Source organism: Hyalella azteca, unplaced genomic scaffold (genome assembly GCF_000764305.2).
Source record: "Hyalella azteca isolate HAZT.00-mixed unplaced genomic scaffold, Hazt_2.0.2 contig14215, whole genome shotgun sequence".
Lineage (NCBI taxonomy): Eukaryota > Metazoa > Arthropoda > Malacostraca > Amphipoda > Hyalellidae > Hyalella > Hyalella azteca.
The window spans coordinates 285,277-295,573 of NW_025944107.1; the positions used below are offsets into that span (position 1 = coordinate 285,277).

General features: G+C 36.2%; 1 protein-coding gene across 1 annotated transcript; it reads left to right on the plus strand.

Moving 5' to 3' along the window:
- The first annotated feature begins 1,500 nt into the window (after nucleotides 1–1,500).
- Nucleotides 1,501–9,899, plus strand: LOC108668800 (solute carrier family 52, riboflavin transporter, member 3-B). Its single transcript, XM_018156052.2, has 3 exons — nucleotides 1,501–1,877; nucleotides 3,358–4,455; nucleotides 7,138–9,899. Exons 1-3 carry the CDS (start codon nucleotides 1,725–1,727, stop codon nucleotides 7,330–7,332), a joined length of 1,446 nt encoding a protein of 481 aa, XP_018011541.1. The 5' UTR covers nucleotides 1,501–1,724; the 3' UTR covers nucleotides 7,333–9,899.
- The last annotated feature ends 398 nt before the right edge of the window (nucleotides 9,900–10,297 follow it).

The following is a 10,297-nucleotide window of genomic DNA, read 5'->3' on the forward strand; positions in this document are numbered from 1 at the left end:
AAAGTTGCCGTAGAAATATTATTATCATTGTTGTAGAACAAATACTATTATCGAAGTAGCCGTACAAATATTATTATCAAAGTTGCCATACAAATATTATCAATGTTGCCGTACAAATATTATTATCAATGTTGCCGTACAATCATTATAATCAAAGTTGCTATAGAAATATTATTATCAAAGTTGCCGTACAAATATTATTATCAATGTTGCCGTACAAATAATATTGTAAAAGTGTTCTTACAAGTTCATGGCGCTGCCGGCTGAATGTACTTGGGTGAAGGTTGACGACGCTGTGTCAGACGGGCTAGTTGGTAGATGTTGCGCTGCTGTAACAGGAGCAGTTGCGTAACATGCGCGACACATATACGGATTCTTTTGAGATGGAAATGTCTAGGCGATAATTTTATTTTTACTTGGGTTGTCTTGGGGTATGCATTTTTCATGGTTTTGAATGTAGAGCTATTTTTATCAAAATCTGAGATTGATTTCAATGAATGACAACATTTCATAATATGAAAAAAATTTGCAGTTGGCGAAAATATATTTTAGCCTGATCAAGCGATTTTTCATTTTCAAATTTTTCCATTTTCAGGCGATTTTGAATTTTTCATTTGTTTAGTTTGTATATATAAATATAAAGTTACGACGCAACCCTCCGATTGATTCATCGTAAAAAAGTTCATATTTGTCAGATAATGCGCCTAGCTGCCTTTAATTATTTACGTTCACCTTTTCTACAATAAATAAAGCTTTCGATAATTAATGCTGGAAACCCTACAATTTTATGCCCAACAAACTAATTTTTAGTCCATTTTTCTTGGTCTCAAGCGACAGCGGCCGCTTATATGATAGGAACAGGATTTGCATTTTCACTTCAATAATTTTCGCAGCCAAATTCTTGCAAAAGGTTCATTGATCTGTTTTTCCTATGAATGATCGTCAGTATTTAGCCAATGAATAACTTCTTGTAATGCAACTGCAACAGATAATCTTACTTCATACAAGCTCATCCATTGAGAGGTTGCGCTATCATGCGCTATGCAGTACGTTGCCGAGAATGGCTTTCTTCATTCGTAATACAGTATTAATTTCATTGCTAGGTTACACTTAGAGAAATGAATGGGTAAAACTGCCCTAATAGTGTCGAATTTTTTCACGCACAGCGAAAACCAGACGTAGCACAGATACGTTATTTTGTCATGCCAAACTGGGTTTGGGATGACCGGCACAAGGGTGTAATAAACTGCATCGCTATTCTGACAAAGTCTCACTTATTTCTTTGAGTATTTGCCAATTTGTTGTATTGTTCCTGAATTTGTCTGAAATATTGTTTCCTGCTTTCTATATAAGAACGTAATTTCAGTTGGATTACTTATGTATACGAAATAATGTCGTTCATGAAGATTAATATAAAAAACCATGTGATTGCAGGAATGGAGAGGTGAGTGTGAAAATTGTTCCTTATTATTTTCCGATTTTATTTATATATATGTTCTACAGATATTATGCAAACCTTCCAAAAAATTGCTATATTTTCTTCGAGATAAAATTTCTCTCTTCGAAGCTGGAACAGAACTTCAAGATTATAAACTTTTACTAACGTTTATAAAGTATAGAAATTTTCATGTTCAGACTGAACTAATTTGTATACCCTAAATAAACAGTAATATTAAAACAATATTAGTAGGTAGGTTGCCGTTGAACTCAAGCAGGCAACCACAATGTCGAAACGCCACTTAATCAACACACTCGCCATACTCTTCGGCGTGGGAGCTTGGGTGTCAGTCAATGGGATCTGGGTGGAACTGCCTCTCATGGTGGACAGTCTGCCGGAGGGCTGGGCTCTTCCATCTTATCTTTCCGTCATAATACAGGTGAGATATGGGCGTGAAATAGGTGAAAAATTACTATTTTTATTGTAGAAAGTGACTGCTTGAAGGCTGCGATCTTTCATCTTATCTTTCCGTCATAATACAGGTGAGATATGGGCGTGAAATTGGTGGAAAAATTACTCTTTTATTGTAGAAAGTGACTGCCTGAAGGCTGCGATCTTCCATCGTATCTCTCAGTTATAATACAGGTGAGATCAGAGCATAAAATTAGTAGAAAATTACTCTTTCATTGTTTAAAGTTACTACTTGAAGGCTGGGCTCTTCCATCTTATCTCTCTGTCATAATACAGGTGAGACATGGGCGTGAAATTTGTGAAAAATTACTCTCTTGGTAATTTTAGAAAGTGACTGTTAAAAGCTTGCGATCTTCCATTTCATCTCTTTGTCATAATACAGGTGAAATATGTGCAAAAAATGGTAAAAAATATACTTTCTTATTGTAGAAAGTTACTGACGAGGGCTGGGCTTTACTTTGTTATCATCTGACCATCGTAATATAGGAGAAGTTTGGACGCGAAATTAGCGAAAAATATTTTTTTTTGTTGCCTGAAGGTTAGTTTCTTCCATCTTCTCCTATTTATCTCTATTTGTGAGGTCTGGGTGTACAATTTGTTAAAAATTATACATTTTTGATACAGAAAGTTCAGCCGTGCATAATGCTATCGTGAAAATTCATCCGCTAGACGTTTACGCCTAAGGTATTCAAAGTCTCTCACATTCTTCAAATTTCTGACTCGTGATAAATTATGATATTACTAATACCATAATTTCGCTGAATTTTGTTAATAATTCGTTGAATTTATTTAATTGACCAATTTAATTAAATTTAATGAATCCATAAAGAGGAATAAAAAAATAATTAGAGTGCATTGGAGCGCACATTCCTTAAACTGATTCTTTGTGATACGTAAAATAAATAAATTTCTGTGATATATGTGTCTAGAATAAAGAAATTTAATTCAGTCCGTGCCACAAATTATTTATAATTTATTATAATGATTACAAACAAGTCGTTCATCGAATACGTTTTTTCTTGGATCTATTCCAAACAGCATGATGATTATATAACACAACCTGTAAACTGACCATCTAAATGAGTAATTGGGAGCAGGATTTCTTCCGCTATAAAAAAAATGTTGAACCATTTATTTTCCATGCATGGTTTTAAATTGATTTTTTATGGGAGGAAGTCTGAAAGGGCATAAATGCAGTAAAAAATGTTACGTATGCATTTTATTATTTTCGTTTAGCATTATCTAGAACAATACTTTTCTTAAACAACAATTTTTTGGAGACAATATAACACTGATTTTCAGACGTGGTTATAATATTGATGATGTAGGTTTCATTAGTTGTGATAAAGCACGTTGCCACTTCCACTCATGGTGTCGCTGTAAGTACATTAACTCTTACGTACGTATCTATAAAGAAAATTCTTTTATTAATGTTCATTTTCTTTCAGATCGCCAACATCGGTCCCATATCATACTCCGTTCTGCAATTGTTGCGACCTGTCAAGAGATTGTCAGCTTTTGTCTACTTTTTATTGACGATTGGATGCATTGCTTCCCTTCTCCTGTTCTTCTTCTGGGACACCACGACTTACATCAACGGAGAAGAACACTCCACCGCCTTGTTCATCCTCATATTCTTCTTGGCCACCGTAGATTGTACTTCATCCGTGCTCTATTTACCATACATGGCGTCTTGGAAGAGCCTGTACCTGCCTTATTATTCTGTAGGGGAAGGACTTTCGGGCTTCTTGCCAGCTGTAGTTGCTTTATCACAGGGCGTTGGGTCTTCAGATGACGGCGGTGGAGAAATAACTCCGAACTCGAGCACAACTGTTGCAAGCGTTTCTCTACTTACTGGAGTGTACAAAAAAGCGGACAGCGCTTCCAACACCGGTCCCAATTTTTCCGTTTCTGTGTTCTTTTTGATACTATTCTTCATGATGCTTGTGAGCTCCATTGCCTTTTCTACACTCGACTTGCTTCCTAGCATTCAAGACGAGAGATCCATTAACTATAAGCACGCAAGCTGCAAAACGCTGCCAACGATAGCATCAGGTCACGGTAGTTCGAATAACGGTTACCGAAACGGCCAACACGACATCAGAAAACAGCCCTCACCTTTTGATGACCAACAGAACGTCGAACAAACGCACGAAACTTCGTCTGACTTGCCAAGCAACAGTTCTGACGGCACCAACAGTTTACTGGTCGATGAAAACGGCACCTTCGAGTGGTCTCTTCCGTTGTTCTCGTTCTTGTTAGCCGCGCAGTTCTTCGCTAGTCTCCTCATGAACGGCTTCCTACCGTCCATACAGTCGTACTCGTGCGCCCCGTACGGCACCACAACCTACCACCTCGCAGCCGCTCTTTCGGCCTTCGCCAACCCCTGCGCTGCCTTCACCACCGCGCTCGTGAGGCGGTCCAAGCTGAGCGTCGTGGCGGTGATGCTGGCGGTGGGTGCGGCCTTCGCTGCCTACGCCATCACCACCGCTGCCATGAGCCCCATCCCCCCTCTCGTCGGCACGCTGGCGGGATCCATCATAGTCGTAAGTTTATTTTCTTTTAATTTTAATAACTTTTATTTGTTTTCTCTAATATTGATAGTTTGCTGATCTTCCATATTCACAAACTTTTTAACATGCTTATAGTTTTTTTTCAATACTTGAAAATATTTTTGAATAACCAATTCTTATATTTTCATTTAATTTCCACGAATTACTTTGCTTTATCAAATCTTGCAATGTTAGATTCGCATTCCAAATTTATATATTCCACCAAATCATACTTAATCGCAAAATGAAACGCTTTTTCTTGCATCTTGAGAGATTAAACTACATATTGAATTGATAGTCTTCATATAACACAATATAATAAAAATTTATTAGAGGTGATCACTTACAGAATCTTCATTATAGTTGATATCCTTGCAAAGCTGCTTTCAATGAAAACGGCGTACTCTTCATTCATTTTTCGTTTCTACTAACAAAAATTCTAAAAGTAGCAATAGTGAAGGTTTCTGAGGATTTTAGTTGGAACTCGCTAACAAGCTACGACAACTTTCATTGAATAGTATGAACTAATCCATTATAATTTCTAGGCAAGGATGACATTTTTTAATCTGCCGAGAATGAAAATTTATTTCGCGACAGTTTCTTAACCTTCAATCTCCTAATGCCAGATGATTTGCGAGACGTAATGCAATTTTGTATTAAAATCTCGTTTCAGTTCTAGCCCATGAAATGAGATGTACTGAAGTTTGTACCCGCTATACCTAGTTGCCACTTCTGTTAGAATAATTATTTATATGAACAATCGGCGGACAGTGTGGCTGTTTCCTGTACTCAGCGTCAATTGTGATATTTTTTTAATGAGTTAAATTTTTATAACTCAGATACCACGAACACCCTTTTTGTTTAATTACTGAATCAACAGTATTTTCCGCGAGTTTCACTATGTGAAGTTTTTTCAGTTAAATTTTAGTTACAAAATTTAGGAGTTAGAGTTACGAGGGTTGACGGGACCTTTTAATAGATTTATATAGAACTTATGACGACGAAAAAATATCCCTATGTATACCCGATGAATAGAATTTAAAAGGCTTTCGTCATTCCTAGTAAAACGCAATGCTGGACTCCTTTGTGAAGTGATTCCACAGGTATGATTCAAGTCACGGAATCGCTTAATGCTTGCGTGCCACCACGTCCAACACCTCTGCTTTGTGCGTAACGAATTTGTCAATCCTAATGTCAGCCTTTCTTTCACCACAGAACGCTCTCTGTAATATATTCTTTGGTATCTCTTTGTTGCTTTCAGTTTTAAAGGTTATTGATATCAGTAAAGATTGTGGGCAATGAAATGACATTCAGAGGCTGGGTTAATCGGATTACAGAGTTCCCTGCCCCACGGAACCCTTTGCACTCCTGTGTTAGTTTTTCAGTCTCGGTCCGGAGTTTATCGGTGCTCAATTTCAATGTCAGTTGGTAAATCACTGCGCTGGACTAAGTGAGGTGACCTCTTTGTGCACAGACTTCTCATGATAATTTTTCGAAGAACTGAATCTGTCATGTTGAAATTTCTCTTTTGAAAATTATCCCATCTATTATTTCACTGAACGATAACGCTTTCTGTAACCTGAGATTCTACGGAGCTTGCTATTTGAACTCGCCTGACTGTTGAACTTTTCCAATTATATGTATGAATACTTTATTGGGTGATAAAAGTTATCTATCTGGCTGGTAATTCTGCGCACAATATTGGCCTACTTCTGTAGAGTACCTCATTACTATTTTTATCTCAGATTCATGTGTTATGAAGAACTGATAATGTGATATAATAAGCATAAAATTTTGATATATAATTGTCAATCGATGAACTAGTATCTATCTTTCGGTTAAATGAATACAGATTTATTAAAGTGGTTTCTTTGAAACCTCAAGAGCGAATCACAACAATTACAATTCTTTGTAGTGGAAAGAGCCTTTGTGACACTTTATCAGAAATCTTTTAGAAAGACACCTAAAAAGCCTTTGTGAAATTGTTTTGATATCTGTGTGCCCTGACAGAGGATATTATATCGATGCCAGAGTGTTGACACGATTGTGATTGATAGTGCAATTTCTTTCACCTAATCGTCTACTCGTGGGTGATGTGTCACACTGTGTGATGGAGTGAGAAATCTCATGACGCAAGTGATAATTAATTTCATTCTTTGGTTTGCAATGCGAGAACAAACATCGGCGCGTGATAATATTGATGACCAAGCTAAATCGAGGCATTATTTCTCCAACATAACTGCAATCTCGCTTATATTATCTGAGGACGCGTGATGGGGTCTGCATGGTCAACTAAATAAAGACCCAATACTAAATTAATTATATTTTCAAACTGGATTGCCCTTTTCCAACATGAACTCGAGTGATTTGCATATTTTTATGTAATTCATCATTTACTATCATAGTTGAGTTAAAATCCATATCGGGTGAATTTTAATGCTTAAAACTTGAAAGGTTTTCAGGGGTTGCCATCAGACTGATCCGATTGTTAATAAAATAAGAATAAATAAAAAATTCAGACCTAAGCAACATATTTGTTGGACTCGCAGGGCTAATAAATCAATTGAACCAATTTTACGCCCAATATAAACCCCACATAAAAAGAAAATAAGCTTAATAGTTAGTAATGTTCGTTAATAATTCTCAAATATTAACATTTACCTTAATGCTGTTCAGGTGCTGTCGTGGGTGGTGTTCACATATCTTCTGAGCTTCGTACGCGTGGAAGTGAACAACCTGCTACGCATGACGGGCGGGCAGAAAGGCAGTCGCGTGCTCTTCTGGTCAGGCGTGTCCACTCAGACTGGGTCCTTCATCGGGGCGCTCGTGGCCTTCCTGCTCGTCAACGTGGCCGGTGTCTTTTCTGCCTAAATTTATGCTAATTTTAATGAAGAAATATTCAAAGAAATGATAAAGGAACCGTAATGCCATAAATTGTTTCATACCTTCATTTGGTTAATGTCGCTGATGCCTCCTATGTGGAATTGGTTATTTTATTATAAGAGTTGTGCAATGATAGAGTTAACCTAATAGTTACTGTCTAATGTGTTTACAAAGCTAATGGGTAGATCATTGCGAAATTAGTATGGGTAATTTTTATCGTAGTATACTGCATAAAACAACAGGACTCCAAAACAGGTAGATAGACATATTGTTTTGATTTGTAAGCGTGTTTATTCAAGTCTTCTTGACCGATATTATTTATCGAAAGTAATATTGACGCTATTTCAACTTTGAGGCTTCCTTGTTAGTCAACTTCTGAAGCCTTTCTTTTTAGAGGGATAAATGAGTGTTCGTAGTTTAGTCTGCGTTGGTTATTGAATCAATTTTCGTAGCCTGTTTACCAGCCTTACCTGGATTTTGATTTATTCACTAGTTGATTTTTCAGTGTAGTGAAACAGTTGAATGGTTTTCGTTCATAACTATGAATGCAAAGTCACGTTTCTGAAAATTTTTTATGTTGAATGTTGTAATTATTTGATCAAAAACAATTCATTGTTACTATTGATTATTGTCGTATTGAATCGCATACACAGCCGTTTCTAGACTGTAGTTCCTTAACCCATTATATATTTGTTCAAGTTATTTAGCTATGATTTTGATTTGGTTCCTTAAGAAACGATTCGGGAATCGCTTGACCATCAATGATCTAGTCTAGCTTTCGACGTTTGTAATTTTATCAGTGTTATTTGCATTTTTCGTGAAAAACGTTAAATTTTGAGTAGATTATTAGTTCTTTTGTATTAATGTAATATATTGTAGATATACAGTTCTTCTGCCTGACTTTTGTTACTTCTTAGATGGATTATTTTGCTACAGAGTCGCCATTTTATCGTATCGTTTGAGGAATCCTGGAAGGCTTCTTCTAACATGGTCAGGAGACCAATATTCCATGTATAAAATTAGAATTAGCCTTCCTGGAAGCCTTCTTCTAATCCTGGAAGCCTTCTTCTAACATGGTCAGGAGACCAATATTCCATGTATACAATTAGAATTAAACAGACATTGGGCCGCATATTTGCACTCATTAGCTGAATATTATTGCGCATTGCAAATACGGGTGATTTGAAGGCTGTCCCAGAAATTCACTGGTTAACAAATAGGAAAAAGTTCGTCCCTACCAGTAATTATCTGTATCATTATCTACCAGTCATTATCTGTACCAGTCATTATTTGCCAATGATTGTTCGCAATTTATTTTCATTTATGGCTCCATCGAGCTATAAAGGTTGAATCAAAAGTCTTGGATACATTTATTATTAATACTATTAATGATACAAAATCAACTAATAATGACGCATGCTTTTAATAATATAAAAACGATCCGGTACATTTAGAAAGCTTGTAATTTCAAGGTTTTACGTGGAATGTTCCAAGATGTTTAACTTGAGTACCATTAGGCACACGACATATAAATTTGCTAGTAAAATTCTTGCATAATATGTCTCATCATTGCATTGTCAACGGTTTCAACAGCTTCTGTTATTTTGCTATTGAACATTATTTTTCCATCATTAGTGTGGTAATTGTAATGAAAGAAATAGTAAGAGATATCACCTTATCACTGTTGCAATTTATTATAAAATTTCATGGTTTGCTTTTCCTCTCATGGTGATGTGTGTTCACTTGGTAACTTAGCTTTTAGTTGTATATTTTACTGTTGCTGTGCGGATCTTACGTTATGTTCCTGTACTTTTTAGTTCTAAAAAATATTCATGTGTTTTTAGTTAGATCGAATTTGCTTCTAAATATCTATCGAATTATATGCTATATAATATCGAAATGTAGTCGCTTAGGATAATGGTTAAAAGTATATTTATTGTGATGATGAAACTCTTGAAGACGACTTAATTTTCGCTTGTGTAATTTAAATATTACCGTATTCATTACTTATTCTTCATATACTCCAACCAACCCTTGGGGGGCGTTCGATGGAAATGGCAGGAACAAATATTAAAATTTGTTGTACGCAAGAAATACCGCCACACTATCCTTTATACTTTTTAATACTAGTCCGCAGTAAATATTTAAGTGTGATTTTCATTGATCTTTGTCCCATTATTTTTTTTGTAAATTTTTCGTGCAATTTTTTTACCTTCGTTCCATTCTTTTTGTTGCTCTCCGCTAAAGACATATTATAACATGCGATTCAAATCCGGGCATCTCTGTTCTCAGACTGGATTTTTCACTACTTAGCGTTTACTATTATAATTGAATTGGATATATATTTACATTTGACGTTGCTCTGATAACATTTCAGGCTTGTCCATTAGTGTTTTCACCGTCCAGCTCTACGATGCCGTTTTAAGGAACTAAAAAATTTGTTAAAAATGGGCTAAAAAGTTGATCATTCTGTGTGTTTTCAACTTCTTCATTTTCATCTAGTGGTACATTATGCACGGCAGTATTATTTACGTATAATAAAACGAATGTCTATTGATTATTCATTTGAATTATTCAATAATTTAAGGTATGGTTCATACATCAAGCGAAAAGTTAGCATGGTTGTACGGATTTAACCCTCTATGTTGCTCTCCGGGAACATAATTTTTAACTTGAATTACACGTAAATTATTGAGTGTAGCGGGCTATAGGACGTTTGTACGCAACAGAAAACATTTTACAGTTGTTGTACGTGGCGGCAACAATCAGTGCAAGTCATTTTGCACTCACTAGAACGTCCCCTCAGGAGGGACTTCTGACTCGTGTCTGTGCTCGTCAAAAGTTCTATGGGATTTCGCGCTCCTAGGGGATTGTTCCTGAGCGCCCCACCGCTGAGCTCGCGGTGCCTGACTGCAGGTCTCAGTTGCGGGGTTAAGTTATAATGTAGGTAGGA

Excerpts from the sequence above, each read along its gene's own strand:
- LOC108668800 (XM_018156052.2), top strand. The coding sequence starts at position 1,725 with ATGTCGAAACGCCACTTAATCAACACACTCGCCATACTCTTCGGCGTG. Across the intron at positions 1,878-3,357 it reads ATCTTTCCGTCATAATACAG|ATCGCCAACATCGGTCCCAT; the intron begins GTGAGATATGGG and ends ATTTTCTTTCAG. Across the intron at positions 4,456-7,137 it reads TGGCGGGATCCATCATAGTC|GTGCTGTCGTGGGTGGTGTT; the intron begins GTAAGTTTATTT and ends AATGCTGTTCAG.